The sequence below is a fragment of the Syngnathus floridae genome, chromosome 21 (assembly GCF_059516105.1).
Source record: "Syngnathus floridae isolate MCC-2025c chromosome 21, RoL_Sflo_1.0, whole genome shotgun sequence".
In the NCBI taxonomy this organism is placed as follows: domain Eukaryota; kingdom Metazoa; phylum Chordata; class Actinopteri; order Syngnathiformes; family Syngnathidae; genus Syngnathus; species Syngnathus floridae.
Window position 1 is genome coordinate 4120852 of NC_142433.1, and position 25600 is coordinate 4146451.

At 44.6% G+C, this 25600-nt stretch overlaps 2 protein-coding genes and 1 long non-coding RNA gene across 35 annotated transcripts in view; 2 read left to right on the plus strand and 1 right to left on the minus strand.

Annotated features, from left to right (window-relative positions):
• trim71 (tripartite motif containing 71, E3 ubiquitin protein ligase) lies at positions 1 to 17787 on the plus strand. 2 transcript variants are annotated; one of them, XM_088364912.1, is made up of 8 exons: positions 1 to 285; positions 678 to 1681; positions 6742 to 6909; positions 9193 to 9327; positions 11628 to 11870; positions 11932 to 12429; positions 12493 to 12633; positions 12813 to 17787. In XM_088364912.1, exons 2-8 carry the CDS (start codon positions 950 to 952, stop codon positions 13383 to 13385), a joined length of 2490 nt encoding a protein of 829 aa, XP_088221038.1. In that variant the 5' UTR covers positions 1 to 285; positions 678 to 949; the 3' UTR covers positions 13386 to 17787. The 2 variants fall into 2 exon arrangements, with proteins under 2 accessions (XP_088221038.1, XP_088221037.1); XM_088364911.1 differs by having other exon boundaries at positions 1 to 1681.
• On the minus strand, positions 16755 to 24865 carry LOC148380013 (uncharacterized). 9 transcript variants are annotated; one of them, XR_015854937.1, is made up of 9 exons: positions 24745 to 24865; positions 24439 to 24512; positions 23462 to 23546; positions 22320 to 22402; positions 20772 to 20913; positions 20118 to 20545; positions 19962 to 20021; positions 19600 to 19681; positions 16755 to 19349 (listed from the first exon to the last, which is right to left on the minus strand). It is a non-coding gene; the product is annotated as an uncharacterized LOC148380013 (long non-coding RNA). The 9 variants fall into 9 exon arrangements; XR_015854939.1 differs by having other exon boundaries at positions 16755 to 20021; positions 20118 to 20183; positions 20310 to 20351; positions 20465 to 20545; positions 24745 to 24851; XR_015854936.1 differs by having other exon boundaries at positions 16755 to 19681; positions 24745 to 24858.
• The window catches only part of LOC148380014 (uncharacterized), a 10765-nt gene continuing 4054 nt past the window's right edge, over positions 18890 to 25600 (plus strand). For 17 of the 24 annotated variants that reach the window (XR_015854894.1, XR_015854926.1, XR_015854911.1 and 14 more), the window contains exons 1-2: positions 18890 to 18997; positions 19054 to 19153. Coding sequence is in view for 5 of the 24 variants with exons in the window: in XM_088364922.1 (XP_088221048.1) it covers positions 20343 to 20357; positions 20445 to 20491 (62 nt within the window). In the remaining 19 variants the exon portion in view is untranslated. The other 7 variants (XR_015854929.1, XR_015854931.1, XM_088364920.1 and 4 more) reach the window with 7 other exon arrangements.

Below are 25600 nucleotides of genomic sequence, written 5' to 3' on the forward strand. Positions count from 1 at the left end.
GCGGAAGTGAGTCCATTTTTACTCGTCAGTCGAACTGGAGCTGCCCTTGGAGATACAGCTTGGGCAACACGCGCCCGTGGGAGCTCGTACCTTCAGCCGGCGTTGATGATTCATTCCCGGAGGAAATAAATAGAAAGGTGGACGACCGAGTGGAGGCTTGGGCCATTCATTTGATGTGTTCCTCCCCCCTCCCCTTTGCCCCATGCTGTCTGAGAGGAAAAGCCTGTGTGAAATTCCTCCACGCCAAAAACAAGCCCACCGTGGGGAAGGAAGGATAACTGGGAGGTAGACCATTTTTTTCCGATTGTTTATTTATTTTACTACGAGGGTTAGCTATAAGTACGTTTGTTTTTATCGTTCTCGCCACTCAATGTGGTTGTCGCTTTGCTGATTTGTCGAACACCTTTGGGTTCGAGGTTCGACTCCTCACAGAATTCCCACCGATGGTGACCCACTAGGGGCGAGAACGTAAGAACTAAACTGAAGAAAACTGCTGTTTTTTCTACACGAGCGCCGAGCTCCGTGGTCATGTTGCCTAACCGGTGGGGGAGGAGAAACCGTGTCCCTTCCACATAGACGCCGATCCAGTCACTCCAGATTTTTTTTTTTTCCTCAATTTAACATCACCTGCCTCCTGCACAGAATCAATAACGTTGTTCGATGTTGTCACGTTTCAGGGATTGATTGATTGACTGATTGACACCGCCTTACTGCCACCTGATAGTTGAGTTTAAGGACCACCTCGTTGATTTTTGCATCACATCTGAGTTATGTAGTAGAGACATATCTGTACGCAGATGACCACCCCTCTCCCCGGTGAAGTGACTTTAACGCCTCATGAATCTACCTCAAGCAACAGCGTTCTCCCGATTCGACACATCGGCTCGACGTGTGCCCAAATGTCTACCTCAGCTGTAAACTGAGCCTTGTTTTTGAGGTGACGCCACAGATGGCTTCATTTCCAGACTCGGACCTGCAGACGTGCCCACTCTGCAAAGAGCTGTGTGGCTCCTCAGCCCCCATTTCCTCCAGCTCGTCAACCTCCTCTTCCTCCTCCCACACCTCTTCCTCCTCCAGCCAGACCAGCAGGAGACTTCACGTCCTGCCCTGCCTCCACGCCTTCTGCAGGCAGTGCCTGGAGGCCCAGCGCAGTCCAGGAGACCCGCTGAAATTACGTTGCCCCACTTGCGACCAGAAGGTGTCCATCTCCGAGGCCGGCGTGGACTCGCTGCCTTCCACCAACTTCCTCTTCAGCAACCTGTTGGATGTGGTGGTGAGCACCGAGGAGCAGATCCAGAACAAGAATGGCCACCACCACCCCAATCGAGGAGGCTTGAGCTCCTCCGGCTTCCATCCCACCCACGGAAGCCTTCTGCACCCACCCCATCTCATGGCAGAACCTCAGTGTAGCTCCTGTGACGAGCAGAACCTGGCCACGTCCCACTGCCTCGATTGCCAAGAGTATCTGTGCGACAACTGCGTCCGTGCTCATCAACGGGTGAGGCTCACCAAGGACCACTTCATCGAGCGGCTCGGGGAAAATCTCCACGTGGCCCGAGTCAACAGCAACCCGAGCCAGCCGGCCATGTCGGTGTCCCTCGCTCAGTCCTTGCAGAACAACTTTGCGCTGCTGTCCCTTTTCCAGGACCGGATGAGCTTCTGTCAACACCATGACAATGAGGTAAGCATAAACACCAACCACTCTTGTCGTATTCGAACCACGAAACTAAATCCATCGGGGGTAAACGGCACTGTGATGTCATTTTCAGTGGCAAAATGGCCGCCCCGACATGGAGAAAACCAAGTGTCGCTTAATTCTTATTTCACAAATAATTGATCAGAATATTGTGTTCAGACTAGTGGGGGTTCCCCCGGCGTACCTGATGATCTCTCACGGCTCGGTGGTCGGGGATCGCTGTAGTAATGCAATATGGCAGCGAACGATACCCGGGACCATATGGCAAGAAGTTCAAAGGAAGCCAAGTGACTCATTCTCGTAGTCAGAATGGCTGCATTTCCGCATGCATAAATGCATGCCGTCTCTGCCTAATGTGGACCACATCAGGCATTCGGAGCAGAAAATGCCCCCCCACCCCTCCCCCCCACCCCTATAAGCAACTACCCATGCTTAAGTTATGTGATCTGGATAAAAGTTGGTTGCAATGGAAACCATCTTGGTTGAGCCATATGGGCCGAATGAATAACGTATGATGGGAGAGGGGGGTCTTTTTCTGTAAGCTCTGGTTCCTGAGGAGAGAGGAAATGCCTTCCTTCATGCAGTTTGTGTCCTGCAGATAGGAGGCAGCCATTTTGTTTTGTCAATATACTCAGGCAAATATATTTTGGTATAATCCCAACTAAAACAACCAAATTTCAAGTACGCAAGGTGAGCTATCATTGATTGTAAATTTTGAATATTTCCAAAATTAGATCAATTTACAGGAAATTGAAATCCCTTCACAAGCTTAGTCTGATACTTCCTTCAACTGACTTTCTTGACAATAGCACGGAGTCACCCACGCTGAGTTTTATTGTCATCGGCGAAGTCAATTAGCATAATGTGCCGTTTTCAATGCATTGCGGAGCCCATTTGAGATTTGCAGTGACCCTCCCCCTGCGTTGCCAGTAAATAGGTTTGACTCGGTATTCCAGTAAGAGCTTCTTTTCCCAGTAAGGCCGCCCTCACCCACTGTGGTCCCTGGGGGAGGGAATGACACAAGAGAAGGTCAGGCTTTCTCTACCTGTGAGTCGAGTCGCGAGACTCAATATGAAACTGAAGGCTTAACTAAGTCTGCCCTGTCCGAGGCATCGACGGCACAAGCGACTTTCTTACTTGTGTGTGGAAATTGAAATGGAAAATGGGATTACACCAAAGGAGCCCCCCGGGCTTGCTGCGACGTCGCCCGCCGACACCCAAATCCACGCGCCGCTCGGTCGGAGGAGCGGCTAATGAGATGCTAATCCGACGTCAGTCTTTGCCATAGATTAAACGGTCGTCACGGTGACAAAGGGCCTGGCCCGCTCTTGTGAATTGCCTCCCACAAACTCACTAAATAGTCAGATTGAGTAGCCGCGACTGTATTCTATTGAGTCAAGTTGAATGAATCACTTAGGAAACTTGAGAAACCCGCACATGCTTTTGATTCGAGCCAAACGGAAGGCTTTGTAGTTTCCATTTTGTCTGCTCTATATAGCTACCGCCTTTTCTTTTGTAAAACAATGGATGTTCTGGAAGCAGGCCAGCCCCTTTTTAGTCAGCTGTCGCTATTTGGTTTCATCACTCCTGGAAGTGGCCGGCGGTGGCTTTTCCAACACCTTCTGACATCTGCACGTAGTTATCCCCTGAATAGGACTCGGGTGCGAGGCGCACAAATAGTTAGCAGTCGGATTATGAAGTTCTGACTTCCAGGCTTGCAACATGTGGCCTGTAATTAGACGGCGTTTCCTGTGTGACGTGTGTGTCCTGGCTTTTGATGTCCAACTTTGGCCCTTATAAATGTATCGGACCAAAGGGCCTTGACGCCGAAGCGTTTCCCACGTGCCTGAACGGGTCGAAAAACTAATATGTATCTGTAATGTGCACGTGTTCATAACAAAGCCATAACACGCCCCTCCACATTCACCGAGCCGCCAGCTTCTCTCCCACGCCTCCCCTCGCCCTTCCCTCTCCCTCTCTACTGTACATACTGTAGTAGCATGTGACGCTCAGTCACATGCTCGCTAAGGAGGCCAGCTTTGTTTTCCTTCCGTGCTCAAAAGCCCGTCCAATCAGGTCGCCGGATCGGAGCCACCGCCCCCCCACGGCGCCACACTCCTATCTGGCAGAGTTTCAAAACATCGAGAGGCGGGGTCCCAACGTTGTGTTGATGGCGAGCGGCCAACACGAGGTTGCCCTATAAGAGTGATAGGAAGGAGGGAGAAGAAAGGGGCGGAAAAAAAGGAAAGGAAAACCGAGTGGTGCCCAGCTCGTTTTAATTTTATGGTTTATGTTAGGTCATAGGCTTTCCCACCCTGAGTTTGACCATGCATCGAAATTAAAAGCCGTAACATTTTTAGAAATTAACTGAACCCACTAAACTTAATTCATAATTAGTACTGAATATATTACTCGAATACAAATTTCGTTTTTCATTTTATTATTATTAAACAAATAGAAATGAGCGAATTCAGGATCAGCACAAATAAATAATTTCTTAAGTAGACTTGGCGTTTAGGATTAAAATCTTTTATGTATAATTTTTGTTTGACTATAATTAGTATTTTCTCAAAAGCCAGACTTGTGTGAAGGTGCGGTTTAGAACAGGAACTTTTTAATTGAGCTTGTCTCGAGCTGTCAAATGCATTATCGCCTTTAGGAATGTCACTTTGTGATGCGCCAGTGTGCGTGCGCCACACCTCCAATTTTCTTGTCCTCCGCCTGTTAACACAACGGAAAAAGCCCCAGGCGCTGCCATGTGCAAATACTAAATTCCTGCTGCTTAATTTTAGTTAAATTAAACGGCGTATGAAATTATCCAGAGTTGCTTTTTTTTTTTTTTTAAGGCAGAGTTTTTAGTTTTATGTCAAATGTTTTAGATAAAAACACAAATTATTTTAAATACATTTTTAGGTATTCTTGTAGACAACTTTAGTTAAATTAAATGGTGTATGAAATTATCCAGAGTTGTTTTTTTTTTTAAAGGCAGAGTTTTTAGTTTTATATCAAATGTTTATTAGATTAAAAACACTATTTTAAATGCATTTTTAGGTATTCTTGTAGACACACACACAGGAAAATTATTTTTTATTTTTATCAGACTCATTTGTTGAACAGCGACAATTATTCTTTTTCTAATAAATATTTTGCAACTCCAACATAATTCCTTCGTGTGTGCATGACGTGGAAACAATTGTGGAAATAACCTTTTACGCAAGGTAAATTGTCTCGCTGTCAGCGTCGCTCACACATTTTTTTTTCTTCTTTGTAAGTGCGCTCCTTGCAGAGCCCGGTTATTTTCTGGCGGCGCAGTGTGACATTACTAGGCCGACATCCCCTCCCCCTCGCTCTGCTCTGGGAGATTTTACTGGTTGCTTGAGTTCGTGCCCTCTTCCCTAGTTCCCAGTGCCTGCAGGGAGGGAGGGAGGCCGTCTCCATGATAGTACCAGACATCACATGGGGAACAAAAAATGTATACAAAATTTAAAATGGCTCTGGGTTCTTTAGCCATACACCAGGAAGCCACAAAATACCATCTGTTAAAGCAGAATTAATTTAGAATACAGAAAAAAAAAATTATACTAACCCAATAGCACCTTAAATTTGACTCGCTAGCAAAAAAAAAAAAATTGGGCTTATACAAAGGCAGAATAAAAGAAACAGCAACACATGATTGAACTGTCGCTCACCCTTTTCTAAAGGTTTATGAGTAACCGCGCTTGACACCATGGGCGTGTCTTATTGTAAATTGGTAACGTGAGAGATTAATGGGCAGAGCGGGAGAGAGCGTAACATCCGGTACACTAATGAAATCCTATAACTTACGACCCGCCAGCCCCCCTCGTACGGCCGAGGCCTGGTGCCGAGAGTGAAATAGCGCGCGGTGGTGGTCGCCCACGACCCCCAACCATCCCACAGCTGGAAAACACAGCAGGGGAAAAAAGCGAATAAATTCTAATACTACAATTTGTTTCCCATTTTCTATCGTGGTACGGATTTATCCGGCAAATAAACACCATTGTAAATTAAAGTGGGACAATGAATGAATGTTTGGAAAGCAGCGAGTAAGGACAAAGACCCTCGCGCGTGACGACTCGTGGGAATAGTGTGTCAATAATATTGAGCGCACTTTCAAGAGGTTCTGTGTGTTATGTAATTTGAAATCTTGCAATTATGAATGACTTCTTCACCTCTGTTATTTTTTTTCTCCCTTCCTCCAATTTTGATGATAAAGGAATTTCATCTAGATCTTCTAAATGTGGTTGACGCACCAAAATTGAGAGCCACGTTCGTCCGGCCTCTTTTTTTTTTTTTTTTTTTTCTCAGCGCCTCCCGCATTCCTCTCTTTTGTATGCCACGTCCCCTTGGAATTTTGGAGATGTCAATAGAGTAGGAGGAGGAGAATGGTGGAAATGTGAGAGGAGTGATGGAGCTGGGCTCCAGCAAAAAAAAAAAAAGAAAAGGAAGTCAGATAAAAGTGGCTGCATGTGCTGCACAAGCGCGCATCTCATTAGATTATGCCGCCCCCTGGGGAGAATGGCAGTTATTGATGGATTGATCTCATCCACTCTATGCCCGGGGCGCCATTGAAGCCCATAGATTTTGCATCTCTTTGGGATATGATGGTCAGCGCATACTTAATTAGCCTTACGACCAATCGGCTCTCAGTGGCAACATTCGAAGAGCGGATGAGGTTAAACGACTTTCTCTCCAGGGATGTGGACACTTTTGTGTCGGACGTGACTTGCGCCGCTTTGGCTTCTATGATGCGATAGAAAAACAATTTGATCATCTTACATGTTAAGAATGGGTTATTGATTAAGTTTCCATCGCCTTTAGTCCATCTGTTGTGTTTTACAGCACGACTTTTTATGAGCTGGTCATGCATATGGATGACTTTTGTCATTCACTCTTCTCTCATTGATTAGGTGTTAGTTTTTTTTGGGGGGGGGTACACTCAAGCAGATGAGTTTGTGTGCATGAATGAGATGTGTTTATTTATTACTTCCGGTAAAAGGAAATTTCATCTTTTTTTTTTTTCGCAGGTTTTCCTGTTCTTTTGCGAAAGCTGCTCCGTGCCCATCTGCAGAGAGTGCAGCATGAGCCGCCATGTGGGCCACACTTTTGTTTACCTCCAAGAGGCCGTGCAGGACTGCAGGTCCGTCACCATCCAGCTGCTGGCTGATGCACAAAAGGGACGACAGGCCGTCCAGGTGAGATGGACGCCGGTTAGCATGATGTACATATTGGAAATAATGCAAAATGCAATTTTTTTTATGACCAGAATTATCAGCAAAATACACTTAATCGAAACTCATTAAGGCGCGATAGGCGTGGAGAGTTTGATATCGGCACCATTTTCTCAATACTTGTCCGACTGCTTTCAACGTAGTAGAGCAGGAGAAGTGAGTATCGGGTGTCAAACTAAATATGGGCGTTGTGGAATACCTGTTCGACACAGACGTAAGAGCGCCGTAAGTAGCGCACAAGGCGGAAAATGGCCGGGTCGACCCGTGCTCTGTTTACACACAGCAGCGACGTGGAAAAGGTGGCTTTTATAGGTAGTGTAAAAGGGGCTTTCATGGCAAGGCGTTTTATTTTGAAATGGAATACCCGTTTTAGTATGGAACCTTGCTTGGCAAGAAATAAATAGACAAAGCATCAAGTGACAACATTTTTGTGCCTCTGCTAGCTAAAATGAGTGACCAGTCCCTGGAATTTTTATTTTCCACCCGAGTTGGAGGTGCCCAGCTGGCCCTGAAAGGGGGCCGGTCACACGGGGTGAGGTCTGGCGGGGGTAGGGATGAAGGTCAAAGGGGGGGAGGGTAGATGAAGTATTTAAAGGATTTGAGAGAAAGGAAAGATCCCGTCCTCAGTCAAAGAAGTGGAACACTTTGGCTGCCTCTTGTTCACATGGCCCCTTGTCCCCCCGCCCCCCATTTATTTAGCTCACGGGCGCTTAGTGCCTCTTATTTAGCTAATTATGGAATGAATTATGGAATGAATGAATGAATTATGTAGAAATGGAGCAGAAACGTGTTCAATTTAATCTGTTATTGAATTTTTTTTTGGGGGGAGGGCTTTAGGTTGTCCACCTAACTACTTCATAGACATGGAGACAATTTACTTTTATGAAGACATTTTTTTTTTTAAATTAAACGTAGCACGTAAAAAGCAATCGATAAAAAGTGTCAACATTCCGACAGATAAGTGCTCTTTAAGTCAACTCCCTTATCAGTCAGTCCTCTTAGAGCACACACTTATGACCTTGGTAGGACACGGTGGAAACACGAAATGCTATCTGAGGTCATGTTACATGCGAGCACACACTCTTTCCCGACCAGAAGTCGTGCCCCGCCTCTCCCTATCTCAATGACCTACATCTGCTTGACTCGCTCATGCACGCGCGGCGCCGAGTTCACCCGGGGTCTTCCCCAAATTCCGAAACCTCAGCGCAACGGCGGCTCGTCTCTCCGGCAACTGCCGACGCGGAGTAGACTTTGAAACTGAAACCGGGTCCCGCAGAGCTCATGTTTGACCAGTGGGTGTTTTAAAAGACATCTCTGGGTCTCGAGCTAGCAGCTGAGCTTCAAGAGAAGCCGGCCGACCATCTGGCGGTACGTTGTCGTGCGGCTACTTAGTGTTTGCTTGTCCATTTTGTCTGAGGTCACCGCAGGAGTAAATGCTGACGCCAGATAATATGTAAACACACACACACACTCTCTGCTCCACCGTGAGGTAGGAAATTTCCGCCCACTCCACCCCCATTATCTTCCCTGACCTCTGACCCTGCTCTTGTGACTCTCCCGGTTGGCCCGATTCTCTGTCCCTCTGCCGTCTGATTGGTCACTTTGACCCTCTTTGTGCGGCAAGCTGTGCTCTGCTGGGAATATGTGGAAAGAGCCCATAAAGATTGCAAGCACCTGAAAGTAGACAGAAAAATAACCAAATTATATTCTTTTAACTTTTTTTTTGATGTGATATGTGAATGTCTGATCACTTCCTGCTTAACTGGCAAATAAGACCGCAGCACAGGATATGTAGTGGCTCCGTTTATGTTGCCCTGTGGAGGAGGCTAATTTAGTTGTCGCTTTAGATGCCCACCTCAAATGGCCTAGCAAAGAAGAGAAAAAAAAAGACCCAGCTGCCGGTCTTTGTTCTGGCAGGGCTTGCGGTGGGGAGGGGAGTGTGGTATGTGTCTTAAGACAGGGGTTGCAGATCATGACCTGTAAGGTTTAGTTGACCTTTGAGCCCTGCGGCCAATATCACAAAGGCGGCCTTATCCTACCTCCCCCTTTGTCCCTGTGCGGTCTGCCTCACCCGCTGACCGCCCACAAAACGGCAAAAAAGAACGGGCGGGTAAATATTGGCCCAAAATTTTGCTTTGTTGAGTTTAAACCAATTAATATGCAAAGTGTTATAAGCAGGTCTGTGTCCTCCTTTTTAAAGTTAGCTCACATCACACATTTTAATTTTTTTAATTTTTTATTCTCCAGCTGAGCATGGAGAAGGTCCAGGCCATGGCGGAGCAGGTGGAGATCAAGGCTAAGGTGGTGCAGACTGAAGTGAAGGCCCTGGTCCTCAGGCACAAGAAAGCGCTGGAGGAGCGAGAGTGTGAACTACTGTGGAAGGTAAATCTTTTCTTGAATCGCTCCACAAAACGGGTATTTAAAAAAAACTGGAATTTAAAAAAAAATTCCCTTGTAAAACTGGTTTGACACCATGTTGCTATTTTTTTTTTTTGTGTAGCCTTAAGTAAAGAAAATGTTATTTCCCCAATTTTCTTTTCTGGTAAGTATTTTCTTTAGATTTTTTGGATTAGCTAGTTTTTAAAGTGCCACCTTTAATTTAGCTCAATGTGCTTTTCCCGTCTTTTACAATTAGCCCGGTCTGCCGGGATAGGCTCGGTGAACAAGATAGGTCGCAATGGGAATTCTTTCTTTTTTTATACCAGCGCACTTGTGGACATAGACGCGATATTTTAAAAATGACCCCCGTCTCACCTGCTCCTAGCTTCCCCCACAGCTGTGGTGGGTTTGTGGGTCAGTCCCTCTTCAATCTTTTCCAGACAACCAAGCACTCAACTCGTAGCCTGCCTGACAAACAACCTTTCATTTCATTCCTTCTCACCAATAGTTGAGAATAGACACATGTTGAGATGAATCCTCGATTTCTTTAGCCTCTTGTAACCGTTGTGTTTATGAGGGGCAGTTGTCGGAATGATTTGTGACACCCTGGTCTGCACTTTGTCTGTCTGCTTACTAAACTTTTAAGGAATGCCGGCGAGAGCAGACCGAGTACCAGTTGAGCCTGATGAAAGTTGTAAAGTAGGGGGGGAGGTGTGGACGGGTGTCGTACGACTCCATGTCAAGATCATGTGTGGTTTATGGTCTTGGCTAGCCTTCGGAATATTCCATTCATAATCCTTTTGCTGTTGTAAAACACCACACTGCTATTAAATGCCATCCAGGCATTTATTGTTTGATTCAATTTCTCGTCCGAAATTTGATGGAGATGTCAAATGGGCCTGAAAATATGAATAATGTTCTCAGGGGACCGGCTGATCATAAAAATAGCACTTCAGTTCGTATTCTCGTGCAGATCTGGTAGAGATTTGAATCCCAGCACGAGCACATGGATGTATTTATGGTTTTCAATGTGGCTGTAAATGTCACTTTAATTCAATTGAATCCTTTAGCCATGAAGAAGATGTCAGGTTGCGCTTTGCCGCGGTAAATTCTCGGCTTTCCTACAAGGACTTGCGTATTTTGAGGAATGCCGTAGAGCTTAGCGTGCGGCTGAAACCCGAGAAGTCTGCAGGAGAACTCCGCTGATCTGTTCAAGATGAGAGTCTCTGCTTTCTATTATTGAATGTCTGTTCTGACAAAGGTGATGTTTGATGTCAGACTCCAAATCAGAACAAGCGCACCACACAAATTAAGCCCCTCCCCTTTTTTTCCAATCAATTTAGAGACAGATTACTAAAGATGGTTAATGAGGTAACACTGATTTTTTTGCCTCCGTCATCAGCATGATGAGCGGAAGTTTCCTGCCAGCATGCAAGATGATGGCCGGCGTTGTCTGGGAAACAAATTCAGCCCCTCTGCATTGTGTTTCCTCACTGTTAGGCTCATCACCGATGTGACCGCCGATTTTGCGTGGGAGTGTAGGCGGGGAGTTGCGCCGGCATGCTAGATTGCTTCCCACAAAAAAAAAAAAAAAAGAATGATCAAGGTCCTTTACTTATCGTTATCTTCCCGGCGTGTCGACGTGGACGCTCCACTTCCAGGGTATCCATCAGAAAAGCCAACAAGAGGCTTTGTCTTCACGGACTATAAAGTGTAAATCTACTCTCACATGTGCAAATTACACTTCTGCCCAGGCCGGGATTCAACAAAGGGGCCACTTTTAGAGCCTGAGTAGGGAGGGACTGGAAAGTGTCCCTTAGCATTGAAGACGCTCAGCCTATTGTGCTCGACTCTTTTTGTTAGGTGACGCTAAGTAAGAGGCAACTATGCTTCTCAAGTTCTACCAGCATCTCACCTTTTTTTCCCGACTATTTAAACAAAAAATATCATGTCATGCTGCCATGCAATCTAACTGGGTGAAACTACACCACAATTAAAAAGATTACACAGCTCAAGCTCCATTTAAAGTCATTGACTTTCCACAAAAGTCCAAATGACGTTTCAAAACCAATTCTGCACTTTGCTGCCATCTTGTGGACAGATTGACACATTGAAACATTTATTTTCGCTACCTGTCTATATTGTGCCAAAGCACAAATATTTCACAGTGCAGCATAGGACCAGAAATCTTGACTTAGATAGATAAACAAAAGTATATTATTTAAAAATAATAATTGTGCTGCTACTTGATCAATTCTCTGTCAACTTCAACAAATCTGTTTTTTCCTTTTCACCCCTCGCAGTTGGAGAAGATCCGGCAGCTGAAGGCCAAGTCGCTATACCTACAGGTGGAGAAACTGCACCAGAGTCTGACCAAGTTGGACAGCACCATCGCCGCCGTCAGCCAGGTGCTGGACGAGGGCCGCCACATTGACGTGCTGCTGGCGCGTGAGCGAATGCTCACCCAAATCCATGAGCTCAAAGCACTGAGGGGCTTGATGCAGCCCCAGGAGGACGACCGCTTCATGTTCACGCCTCCAGACCAGGTGGGATCTCATATAATCCTTGAAGTGGTGTGCAAATGCTTACTTAGATTTGTTCTCCCAGGCTCTTTACATCGCCATCCAATCCATGGGCTTGATCAGCAGCGGCGCCTTTGCCCCAGTCACCAAAGCGCACGGCGACGGTCTCAACACCGCGCTCCGCGGCAAGCACGCCGCTTTTACTGTGATCGGCTACGACCACGACGGCGAGCCGCGTCTCTCCGGCGGCGACATGGTGACGGCGATAGTCATGTCGGTGGCAGACGCCAACCTCTCCGCCGCGGAGGTGACCGACCATCAGAACGGCTCGTACACAGTTAGCTACATGGCCAAATGCGAGGGGGAGCACCTCGTCTCCGTCTTGGTGTGCAACCAGCACATTCAGGGAAGCCCCTTTAAGGTGTTTGTGAAATCGGGCCGCAGCTACGGCTCGCTGGGGTCCCAAGTGTCGTCGTTCGGAGGCGAAGGCGAGGGGGACGGTCAACTTTGTCGTCCTTGGGGCATCAGCGTGGACAAGGAGGGATACGTGGTGGTGGCGGACCGCAGCAACAACCGCATACAGGTAAGAAGTTTGCTCGCTAAAATGAATTCACAATAAAAATTCCACTTGATTATCTATTTCTAGATATTCAAGCCCTGTGGCGCATTCCACCACAAATTTGGCTCTCTGGGTTCTCGACCCGGTCAGTTTGATCGTCCGGCCGGGGTCGCCTGCGACAGCCAGAGGCGAATCATTGTGGCCGACAAGGACAATCACCGTGTGCAGGTACGTGATTGGGCTCAGAACAAACCTTCCACACATTGACTAACATAAATATTCGCAAGTTCAGAGGCAGCTGCTGAAAATATCTTGACTCCTTTCACACTTGTAAAAACAAAGCTCCTCAGCTGTTCACTCCTCCCCACGCAGAGGTCATGCCCTGACCCATTTGCTTTGCTTGACAGGTGTTTACTTTTGAGGGCCAGTTCCTGCTGAAGTTTGGGGAAAAGGGGACCAAGAACGGGCAGTTTAACTATCCCTGGGACGTGGCTGTCAACTCCGAGGGTAAGATCTTGGTTTCCGACACGAGGAACCACCGCGTGCAGCTATTCTCCCCCGACGGCTCGTTCCTCAACAAGTACGGTTTCGAGGGGGCTCTGTGGAAACACTTTGACTCGCCCAGAGGCGTGGCTTTCAACCACGAGGATCACCTAGTGGTGACCGACTTCAACAACCACCGGTTGCTGGTTATCCGGCCCGACTGCCAGTCCGCCCGCTTCCTGGGCTCCGAGGGTATCGGTAACGGTCAGTTCCTGCGGCCCCAAGGTGTGGCCGTGGACCAGGAGAACCGAATCATCGTGGCCGACTCCCGAAACCACCGCGTGCAAGTGTTTGAGCCCAATGGAAATTTCTTATGCAAATTTGGAACCCAGGGGAGCGGCTTTGGACAGATGGATCGTCCCTCCGGGGTCGCCGTGACTCCGGACGGAGTCATCGTCGTCGTCGACTTCGGGAATAATCGTATCCTCAAGTTCTAGAAAGACAACATTCGCTCCCTCAATTTGGCCCTTTGCTGTTTTTTTTTTTTCCTCAACAAAGGCGAGCGAGCGAATGAATCAAAAAACTGACACATTAGGAATAAGAAATCTCAGAGGATTGAGAGCACGTTGACGAGAAGGGAAATCGAAACTCGATAACTTTTTTTTTCCATTTCGCACCATCAATCTGATATGTTCTGGTTTATATTTGAATGGGGACCTCTACAAACAGATAATCAGTAGCCAAAAAAAAAAGAGCCATGAGTCCCTTCTTCATAGTCAACTGCTCGATTCTTTTCTGTAAACTCTTCTCGAGTATCCTTCTCAGGGAATTTCTCACTTTTCTTGAAACCTCGTACCCTCTGCTCCACACCTACCTCATTTAGCTCTTTATGAATGTACTCATAGTCGCTGAGCAGAGGTTTATTGGTCCGTGAAGTTTTACAAAGAAAAGCCTACCTCTATACTTTTTATTTAAGAGAGACAAAAATAAGGAGGAAGAAAAAGAGACTCTTCAGTCGATTTATTTGCACAGGAGTAATGGAATTCGTGCTGTGCATCTTTTTAAATATGTGTTGAGTGAACCTCCTGAATGTTGTTGCTGATACAATACTCAGATCGCTGTAGGGGCTGCATAATTGGTTCTCATTCGAAGACATTGCTCAAAAACAATTAGGGTACAGTCCGGTAGTGTCTTCTTCATAGCTTTTTTTTTTTGTTTAGTTTTTTGATAAGATCCCTCTCATCACTATGCTTGAGTTTGAATAGGCATAACGGCCCAATTAGAATGTGGGAATGAAATGCCACAATGATATGATGAGATGAAAAAAAAAAGGAGCTCAGGTAATAGTTTGGCTGATTGGAAATGATCAGCTCTTATTTAGTTTCACTACAGCAGATCGGGCCTGTGGTGATATTAGAAAAATTAAATTCTTTGCCCGAGACCCCGAAAGTTAACGTCTCGTTCGACGGCGTGACCGACCGAGATTAGTATGCAAGGACCTCTTGCTCGCCTCCAAAAAGGGAGGACCCACAAACGAACGTGGGGGGTGATACTTTTTCAAAGAGCAGGATCTATTAGGGATCCCAAAGTAGAGATTTAATCATGGCTAAATGACACCTTTTTCCCCCCCGAGGCAGTGTTTAACAAAAAGCCTCAGAAGTAGATAGTCCAGAGGACGAAAATAAGAACATCAAATAGACTTAAGACTTGACAACGCAGTGAACCCTTACCATTCGCAGGGCGGGGGAGAATTGAAAATGTACGACTAATCGATCTCCCTCCAAAGGGGTTTAATTGCCTATAGATGTCACGAGAGCGTGGCAAAGCACTACTTTTGTCTCGACGAAGCTGAAATTCGCTTCAACATCGCTTGCGGCATACACGGTATTCCTCGGCACCTTGTGAATGCCGGCCCGCCGATGTGCGGCGCTTCACTGTACAATCCTTTGGATGGAAGCTGCGGCCCAAAGCCGCCCCTTTCCGATCCATCGAAAGTGCGCCGCCGCCAAAGCTCGCCCCAATTTATCAGGTCTTTGGCGTCTTTAGAACTTTGCGCTAGTAGACCAATCCTCTAAAGATATACCCACCAACTATTAGATTCAACCAAAGTAGAATATCTGCACACTGGCCAATCAAGAAAAAATGGCTTTTAAAAGATGTAAAAATCAAAAGTCACCATCTTCAATAATCATGGTTGCCGGGAAATGTTACCGGCATAATTCGTGGAGTTTACTAGCACTGCCCGCTGACATCACACGAGTCCTGTTTGAATCCAGTCGCATAGAAAACCAAAGAGAACCCTCCCTCTCCCTCATTTTAGACCCCCGCCAATCCGACGTAGAACAACTCGTAGCGCCCCCCCCTGAAGCAAATCCGTGGCGAGGCGTCGACGCTGACGTCAATCTGTGCCCCACTTGATCGCACTCGACAATTCATGTTCCGTTAGCAAATTTGGAAAGATTCCCTGACGGGTCTTCTTCTCTGAGGAGAGGTTCCGTCCGCACATGATCCCAATCCAACGTCAGTGTTTGCTTTCCTCGACACCTCAACTCGCTTTGTCGCGATTCTTCACGTTCATATACCTCAGACTTGTGTCGTTTCCATTTGAATACCTCATTTTGATTTTTTTTTTTTTACGTATTTTCATGTTAGCATACCTCATCAGATGTGTCCGCATCACGATATACCTCATTCTTGGACTGCATGTCCCATAGCTGTAGGACCAAAGATTGTGGCACTGTTGTGGTCGTCCGTCTTCATCTTGCAACCCCGAGCAGCTTTTTCGCTTGGTTGTCTTTGCTGTACGATTAATTGCCTTTTTTTTTTTTTAAAGCGAAAAAAAAAAAAATCAACCAAAGCAAATATTTCCGTGGATTAGCATCGTGCCAAAGTGATCTCCAAGAGTTCTGTGCCAAGAACCAGGCTGTTGTAGATGACAAAAGGTCACTGGACCACAATATCAGATTTAAATGTTGAGTCAGTTTCTGATGGGGTGCACTTAGGAGGGCTGGGCCCTGATTTTTCTTTGACCTCACGATGACGAACTCGCACATTTCTGCTTTTTTTTTTTGTTACCGCGCAAGGGGGTGGGGGAAGGACGGGAGCGTTAAAAAAATAAACATCACTCGTCGCACAAAAATTCCACAAAGGATTACCTCAACCTTCAGCACAACTTTCCGATATTTATGCACGCGGCAGGACTTGTCTTGACTGTGGCGCCAGCAATTACGAACGTTATCAAGTTTCGTAATTTGCTCACGGAAGAACATCGACAGTCAGCTTGTTTCTTTTGCGTTGTCAGTATTACTGTGTTCATCCGCGTCTGCATCCTTTTTTTCAGAAAAACTACGATTGCAGAGTTCTATCTTAAAGATCCTTAGGTATCCACTCTTTAAGAGGAAAAATATATTTTAAATCTTATTTACTTTTTTTGTTTTGTTGCATGCTTTAAAAAAAATCCTTATCATACTGAAGTCTTTTTTTTTGGGATAAATGTTGGTAAAAAAAAAAAAAAAAGAAATAGGCGGGTTGCTGACTTTTTGGGAGATGGAGAATACCAGAAAAGATGCGCTAGAATAGGGTTGACCTTTGCGATTGTATTCGGTGTTCAGTCAGCCATGCCTCGATTGGTAACCAACAGAAAACATCTTGGGGCTTCTTTTGCATGCCTCCCAGCTCAGGCGCTTTACTTGCGGGAAATTTCTTCCCACTCTGCATTTATTAAGTCACCCACAGCACACTAGGGCAGTCTTGTCACGGTCACATGACCACCATTTTGGCCCATCCAGCACAAACCAGATGCTGGTAATGGCTGCCAATCATGTGACAGGGTCGGCTGCTCTCTCTCGTGTGTGTCCCACCACCCGTCTAATTTCTGGCCTCTCGTGACTTTTAAGAGAGGAAAAAAAGTAAAGCTGCACCGGGTGATGTGTGCGAGGTCATAGACCTCCTTTTTAATGATTGTATAATCAAAGACAAAAAATATGGTTGGTGAAATTTTAGAAAGGAAATAAAATATATCTCAGGTAGTTCTCAGCAGCCCTGTCCTGCTGGTGTCTCATTGAAATGTGTCCCTTAGGAATAAAGTAGACCACCCCCCGGCCCCCTTCTTTTCCCCTTTTCCCTGTTTGGACCTTAGTGCTAGTCTGATTCTTTTGTGTGTCCATTGAAATTAAAAAAAAGAAAAAATGAAATCTCAATCTGAAATATTGCTTTTGTTTAACTTCCCCCAATTATTTTTTTTTTTCTTTTACATAAAAGTACAAATACCACACACAACCTGATGTTCATTGGCCCTTTTAGAATGTATTTTGTGAAGAAAAGGGTTCAACGGCATCTGGCCGATGCATGCTCCCCACAACCCGCCGCTGGACAGCCGCACAATTTTGTATTAGTCACCACCGTGTACCCACATCAGCAATATTTCTCGCCTCGGGTGGCGTAAACCAGCGTGAACATCTGTCTTTTATCCAATGGGTGTTGGGTTAGGGTTAGGGTTCCCTAACCCTAACCCTAACCCTGTCCAGCAGCGTGGTGGCGGTGGTTGCTCGTGCATCTATTGTCAAAGCAGACCTCCTCTGAATGTAAGCCCTCACAGTCCAGGATGCAGCGCGAGTGGGTGCAGCCTGCTGAGTTTAGATGAGTGCTGCTGGTACTTCCTCGTCATTGTGTGTGTGTGTGAATGTGTGTGTTTGCCTGTCTCTCTTGAACACACACTTTGTGCTGGGTGGAAGTGCAGATGTCAGGTCTTCAGTCTAAATGAGGCAAAGGAGACTATATAATATTTTGGGTTGCCTACTGCTCGCGCTGCACTCTTTGGACTTTAAACATTTCCTATGCAGTTTTTTTTTTTTTTGTTCTTGTTTACACTTAAATAAAGTTGTATTTCTTTGACTTCAACATGTGTCATTGGTGTTCTTTCACAAGCTGGACCAGTGGAACCTCCAAGATATTTCTAAGTTATTATTAGTGTAGAATCAAGACAATTTGGTAGGCATGACTCTCATGAGTAGAAAATAAAAAATAGTCTTCCTCCCAAAAGAGACAAAAAAAATCTCTCAGAACCCCCCCAAGGGCGTCCTCGAATTGTCCTCGAAAATATGAGGTGTCCTCTTTTTCAGCGACCCAAATCTGGTCACCCTAGTTAACCACTTCAAAAGGGATGCCAACCACTTCCCGCAATTGCATTTTTTTATTTCTTCATGCAACTGCTTGAAGGGCTGCAGGAAATTCAATTTTCAATACCTTTCTGGTGATATGAAACAATACATAAAAGAATACAATACGACATACGTGCGTCAATTAAGAAACTTTTTCCATGTGGTTCAAACCATATCTGGTAAGACACACAGAAAAAGATTCGAAATTTTCACGGCAATGTGGCATAAAGGTATAACACTTGGTCTGGAGTTCAGGAGACTCGGGTTCGAGTCTCACTCTTTCAAACATTTATATATTACAAAGCGTCATATATGAGACTCGAACTCGGTTCTTCTGAACTCCAGGCAAAAGCTTTAACCATAAGGCAAAGTGAGATTATAACACCAAGTTCCAGTTGGCTATAATTGGTTGAGTTGAGCCCTATTTTGGGAAAGACACTCAAAAAAAAATTCGAAATTTTCGTGGCACCGTAGCATAATGGTATAACACTTGGTCTGGTGTTCAGGAGACCCGGGTTCGAGTCTCGCTCGGTCAAACATTTAAGTTTACAGCGTTATGGATGAGACTCGAACTCGGGTCTCCTGAACTCCAGGCAAAAGCTTTAACCTCAAGACAAACTGAGATTATTCTACGAAAGTCCATTTGTCTGTATCTAACCATTACTTTGGGTATGTACGTGAAATACACAAAAGAACTCCGAAATTTTCATGGCGCTGTGGCCGAGTGGTATAACACTACGTTTGGTGTGCGGACAACCCGTGTTCGAAACCCACAGTTTAGCATTTACGAATTGAATTACTTTTTTCTTTTTTTTCCCCTTCTCTAGTGACGTCATCAAAAAATACTATAAAAGACGTCACAAACGCGACAATCATTCTCTTGCTCATTTCTGACACCATCACGTCGTGCTGCTACACGCGCTGCATGCAGCGTCCAAAACTTTTACAAGGTGAGTCTTCACTATTTTAGTCGCAATTTCAACTAACTGCTTTTACTCTCTTTCAGCGTCAACTTGCACTTTGGACACGCAAGCTAAAATGTTTGCACTAGCGTCGCCAGTTAACGTCTTCTATGACAAATTGCAACAAACGCCATTCTGCCGCAGGTAAGACAAAACGTTTGCACAAAGAATAAATTAAATATTTTGATGCATGCGCGTTAATTCTTGAATTTTTTTCTACAGGTGCGAATCTTTCAAATGAGCCTCACATGACCAACTTTATGCGATCAAACTGGATTCACAAGTAAACTCTTTCAATGGACTGCATCTAATTGTCTCATTTCTGTCCACAGATGTGCATCTGCAACAGAAGAACCACATTTACTGCAAAAAAGGCAAAAATCCCGTTTAATTGCAAGATATCTATTAAAGTGACTAAATTGACTTTTTTTGTCTGCAGGTTTCAAAATGGCCGACTTGCTGTCCTTTAAAGCCTGGCTTCGTGAGACGTTTGCAGGTCTACTTATGCTAAGCAAGTCAACCAAATGCCACGTTCCTAATCCAAACTAACTGGTAAAGCTCAAAGTTGACAAGATTGGTTACAAGTTTACCGTGTCTTTCAGGCTAGCAAGCTGCGGTTGGAGAGAAGTCCACAGGTGCCCTGCGCTCTTCACTGGTGAAACACATGCACACCTACATGAACAAATGTTTGAAGAAATTTTTCACAGTGTGCATTTTCTTCCTGTTTTGTCCACCAGGTGGTGCTAAAGGACAAGCTCCCTGCAGCATGGAGCGACTGGTGAAGTAAAAGCTCCAAATTTGAACCTGTTGCAATGACAAACTCTGCTAATCAAAGTCCTTGACCTGTTTCAGGTGGTGCAGGTGATCAGGAAACGAGGTGTCATGATCAACTTCCTGGCCAACATTTTGACAGGTGACCAAACTCACCAAATTTTGCATTAAAAACACCAACCTGCTGTTTTCTTTCTCAGTGTCGTCCAGTTTCCAGTAAGAGTTCCGTCGGACGCTCCACCTGCCGGGCGAAGAATTCTCCAAAACCATGCTGAAGGTCCTCAAGGCTGCCTTAATTTTCACAAAAAAACTTGCTGGACACCAGCTTGACTGTTACCTCATTTGTGTGCAGGCGTGGCGGTCCAGGAGAGTCTTTGCAACATTTCAGGCTGCTGTTCCTAGTCTGAGATTCAAGTACACAAACAACCAAAGTTTTCAGAGGAAAGTTCCAGTCTACAGTTAGAAATAAACTGTCAACTTAAACTGAGTTGTCAATGTTCTTTTTCTATCCAGGCAGGTGACAAAGCACCTGTAGCTCAAGCTAAACTGTGGCAGGCTGAAGATGAGCCCTCTGCAGGTAAGAGAAGAAAGTACATTTAATTCAGCCAGCATGTTCAAAAATTTCACTGACTTTTTCAATTTTCAATGTTCCTTTTGTGTTCAGTGTGGTGCACCATCGAGTACCTGCTCACAGCGGAAGCCAGAGCAAAGGCGCATGCCAGCTACACTTTGGTTTTCTTGTTGCGTCCTCATCTCCAAGGCAACCTGAGAAGTGAGGCACATTTGCACTTAGGTGGTATGCTCTTCAGCTGTTGCTCATTGCACAATCATGACAATTTAGTTCAAATCTTTTTTCCCCCCCTATTTTCTGACAGGCAGCAAGGAACTGGTCATGCAGCTCGCAACACTTGGTGCCATGAACAACTCTTCTGCACTAGTAACTTGAGTTTTGACTGACAGATCTCTTTTTCTCTTAGGTTCAGGCACTCACCATTCGTCCAACTGACCGACCACTTCACCACTCGTCCAACTGACCGACCACTTCACCACTCGTCCAACTGGCCGACCACTTCACCACTCGTCAACGAGCAGACTGCCATCCAACTTGAAATTCTTGTGATTGAATGTTTACTCTGCAAAATAAAGTTGATTACAAAAGATACTTTAACTCTCACTTCATTCTCAAACACATCACAAAAATCAAACTTGAAAAATATAATTTAAACAAACCAACAAAAAAACCTAAAAAATTTTCTGATTTTTTTTTTTGGGGAATATTTTTTTCGGATATTTTTTTCCGGATTTTTTTTGGCCTGCATTTTTTTTGGCCTGGGTTTTTTTCAGAATTTTTTTTTAAAATGAGGTGGGTCAAAACCTGAATACTGCTTCATGATTCGCTGAGGGCTCAAAAAGTGGGCGGTGCAATGAGAATGAAGGTCTGTGATTGGTTAAAAGAGGGGCGTGTCTATGCAAATGAGGTGCTTTGTGATTGGTTAATTTAAAAGTGGGCGCGGCTCTGAAAATTTGGAGAAATCTGATTGGCCAGATGAGCAAATGCTGCATTCTGATTGGCTGTTCAAAAGTGGGCGTGGTTATGCAAATTAGGTGCTGCGCTGTGATTGGTCAGACTTAATTTCAGCAGAGTTTGGAGGCGGGCAAAGTGGCACTTAAGTTTTCAAAGGCAGATTTCAGTCTTGAGGTGAGTGTTGGCCTTCTGTCACTGCCATTGACACAGCCATTACCCTGCATCTCGCATGACTACAAGTGACAGCAATTCAATTGCAGCCACTGTGAGTCATGCGAGCTGCAGGGTAACAGTCAAAGACTTGTGTCCATGGCAGTGACAGAAAGCCAACACTCAGCTCAAGACTGGAAACTGCCTTTGAAAACCTAAGTGCCACTGCAGCTCAAATGAGTGAAGCAAATTTGCTCATAAAAACACAAAGACTTGCATTCCAGTTCATTAATTTATTGGACAGAAGAGCAGTTTGAAAACATCTGAGCGCTCAATGTTTGCATGGGACTAATTTAGTTCCATGCAAACATTGACAACAGGCCTTGCATGGAAGCAGCTTAAGTTTTTGATGAGCTCAGGTATGATGCCATTTACTTCTAATGACACAAGTGCCACCAGGAGGAAGGTGAGCACATGCGAACAGCTGACCGCTCTCACTTGGCCAAAAACTAAGTGCCAGGTACTGCATGACATCTTCACCACACACTTTTGGAAGTGTTTTTCAATGACACTGATGCAAACCAACTTAGTTCAATATTAATCAAATGTATATTTCTGACTAACCTGGTTTGCATCAATGTCATTAAAAACACATCTAGAAGTGTTTGATGATGAAGTTGTGCAGTACCTGGCACTTAGGTTTTGGCCCAATAAGCAATGTCAGATGTTTGCATGTGCTCACCTTCCACCTGGTGGCACTTTGTGCCATTAGAACTGACAGGTGAGGTAGGTGCACTCGCAGCCACCTTGTGGTACAATGAGACATCGCACATCAGCTTCTCAAGCACAGTACTGCGTACTCACATCACGTTCCAATGGCAGGTCCCTTCCACTATGCATGTCCCACATGGCTGGCAAGTGCAGCTTTGGAGCTCCAAACCACTATCCTGTCAAGCAAGCAAGCAAAAAAAAAAAAAAAAAAGCCGTGAGTAACACTACAAATCCATTTTATTCATTCATATCGATTTATTCTATTCGGCGAGTTTCACTTTTATTGTGGAAATTCCCAAATGTGCCAACACATGTAATGCATTTGTGTGAGCAATCAGCTCCACACCTAACATGCAATGAGCACCTCAACCAAGGTTTCAAAGTCCTCAGACTGAAAAGTCTCCGTTTATGTACCAAAATACCGAGTCATTCAAAATTGGTAAAATTGGTTCTGTAAAAGGCAACAAACTGCTCCTCTGATAAATTGCCTTTGCCCACCCCCCTTGAGAAAATACAATTTAAAATACAAAGACAGCGTTTTGTTTTGAAATAAATGCTTCCAGTGCCGTCAGTTGCTAGTGTTTTAATGGTAAGTGTTTCTGGTTAGTTAAAAGTGATTTAATACTGAATGATGTAAACAAATTAACTAGGTCCTGCAAGCCATTATGGTGCTTTTTTTGTATTAATTTTTTTGTTAAACTATTTTCTTGGCAGCTATAATGATACTCTGTCTTATTTTTAACCCTTTAACATCGAATATAAACTATCAAATGACCGAAACAGTAATAGAAATCTCAACAATAGAGGATGAGTGCCCTCTGCTGGCAATATATTATACTGCACCCACCCAACTTAATTTTATGCAGGGGACGTCTTTTGCCCACAATTTCTGAAACTAATGGCCGATCTGCTGTTACCCACTACCTAATTTACCGTGCAACCGTCGAATAACTCAAAGTACGGATTAAATTATCTTTAGAAAATAATATTACGTACTTGCCGGTGTTGACCTTCTCTAGTCACCAAAGGCATAATACTACATAGTAGAAAACTAAGAAGGAAAAGCAACATGCAATACCTTTTGGCCTAATGAGCAATGTCAAATGTGCTCACCTTCCACCTGGTGGCACTTTGTGCCATTAGAACTGACAGGTGAGGTAGGTGCACTCGCAGCCACCTTGTGGTACAATGAGACATCGCACATAAGCTTCTCAAGCACAGCACTGTGTACTCACATCACGTTCCAATGGCAGGTCCCTTCTCCACTATGCATGTCCCACATGGCTGGCAGGTGCAACTTTGGAGCTCCAAACCTCTATCCTGTCAAGCAAGGAAAAAAAAAAAGCCGTGAGTAACACTAAAAATCCATTTTATTCATTCATATCGATTTATTCTATTAAGCAAGTTTCACTTTTAATGTGCAAATTCCCAAATGTGCCAACACATGTCATGCATTAGTGTGAGTAATCAGCTCCACAGCCAACATGCAAGGAGCACCTCAAACAAGGTTTCAAAGTCCTCAGACTGAAAAGTCTCTGTTTATGTACCAAAATACTGAGTAATTCAAAATGGGTAAAATTGGTACTGTAAAAGGCAACAAACTAATAAATTGCCTTTACCCCCCCCACCCCCTTGAGAAAATACAATTTAAAATACAAATACCAAATTTTGTTTTGAAATAAATACTTTCAGTGCCATCAGTTGCTAAGGTTTTAATGACAAAGTGTTTCTGGTTAGTTAAAAGTGATTTAATACTGAATGATGTAAACACATTAACTAGGTCCTGCAAGCCATTTTGGTGCTTTTTTTTATTAAGGGTTATTTTTTTGTTAAACAATTTTTTGGCAGCTATAATGATACTCTCTCTCATTTTTAACTCTAACATCGAACATAAACTATCAAATGACCGAAACAGTAATAGAAACCTCAACTATAGAGGATGAACGCCCTCTGCTGGCAATATATTATACTGCACCCACCCCACTTAATTTTATGCAGGGGACGTCTTTTGACCACAACTTCTGAAACTAATGGCCGATCTGCTGTTACCCACTACCTAATTTACTGGGCAACTATCGAATAACTCAAAGCACGGACTAAATTAACTTTAGAAAATAATATTACGTACTTGCCGGTGTTTTGACTTTCTCTAATCACCGAAGGCATAATACTGCATAGTAGAAAAATAAGAAGGAAAAGCAACATGCAATACCTTTCGAAAATATGTTGGCGTCTACATGTGCAGGGAGACGACCAGCAGCCGACGTGGAGCCTCAACATCAACTTCTGCGTTGAAAACATAGAAAAAATCCACGTTGAAGTCAAACGCTTACCTTGATTAACATTTGACCGACAGCCGAGTGCAACTTGTGGGCGTGCTCAAGTCACCTTTGTTGATATTGTTCTACGATAGCAAGCGAGAGATAAATAAACTCAAGGAGCTCCTGTCGCAATGATGCTCTTGCATATTTACATGCAAACAGCAAATAGAGAGCTTGAAAATGTTTGGACTACTCACTCAAAACACAGCTAGTCACCGGAAATGCTGCACGGAGAACTGGCGTGTGTACGGTAACCGAAATAGCTCAATTCAAATGGAACCAAGCGATTTTGACAACTTGCAGAAAAGTGGCATGACTCTTCCAACACAACAGCAACGACGCCACCGCGTTGTGTACACAATGGCAGCTGCGGTATTAAAATTATATATTTATATTTTGTTTTAAAACGGATTGTTAAATGCATCACTTGTACTAATCGGATTGCATATCAGTCGCAAGAATTCAATTCTCAAGTACATGTCAACTCTTAATTCGTTGACATTGTTCTTGCAAAGGTTTCTGCCGTGCAAATGCAAACAATATGCTTCAGCGGGCTCTGGTGGCCACACTGTCTAATGTCGTTGCGATGCTCTCGTGGACTCAAGAGTAGAAAATAAAAAAATCGTCTCCAGGGGCCATTTTAATAACAGGGTTGTAAAACTCACCAGATTTTAAAACTTTGACTTATTCTAATAGGGCTGCTGTTGGAATTATACCCCCCTTGTAACTTGTCCCCTGTTCAAATTTGCTGCACTTGGTGGAATCACCCCAAGAAGACAGCCCCCTACTGGTGGCAAAATGAAGTTCAGTGTCTTGCTCAAGGACACTTTGACGTGATCACTGAGCTTGAGGTTTGAACCTATTTCCACGTAACATAAAAATATGCCACCCAGAGCTACTGCCTGCATCGCCCGCGCCAAAAACCGCTACTGGGTCTCAGTGGAGCTAATTAGCAGGAGCAGACTGACTGCAAAAGGTGCAAAGGGAAGCGAGATTGCATGTTTTTATACACTTAATTGTTTTGCTCAGGCCACAATGGGAAGTTCTGATCTT

Excerpts from the sequence above, each read along its gene's own strand:
- trim71 (XM_088364911.1), top strand. The coding sequence starts at position 950 with ATGGCTTCATTTCCAGACTCGGACCTGCAGACGTGCCCACTCTGCAAA. Across the intron at positions 11,871-11,931 it reads TGTTCACGCCTCCAGACCAG|GCTCTTTACATCGCCATCCA; the intron begins GTGGGATCTCAT and ends TTGTTCTCCCAG. Across the intron at positions 12,634-12,812 it reads AGGACAATCACCGTGTGCAG|GTGTTTACTTTTGAGGGCCA; the intron begins GTACGTGATTGG and ends TTTGCTTGACAG.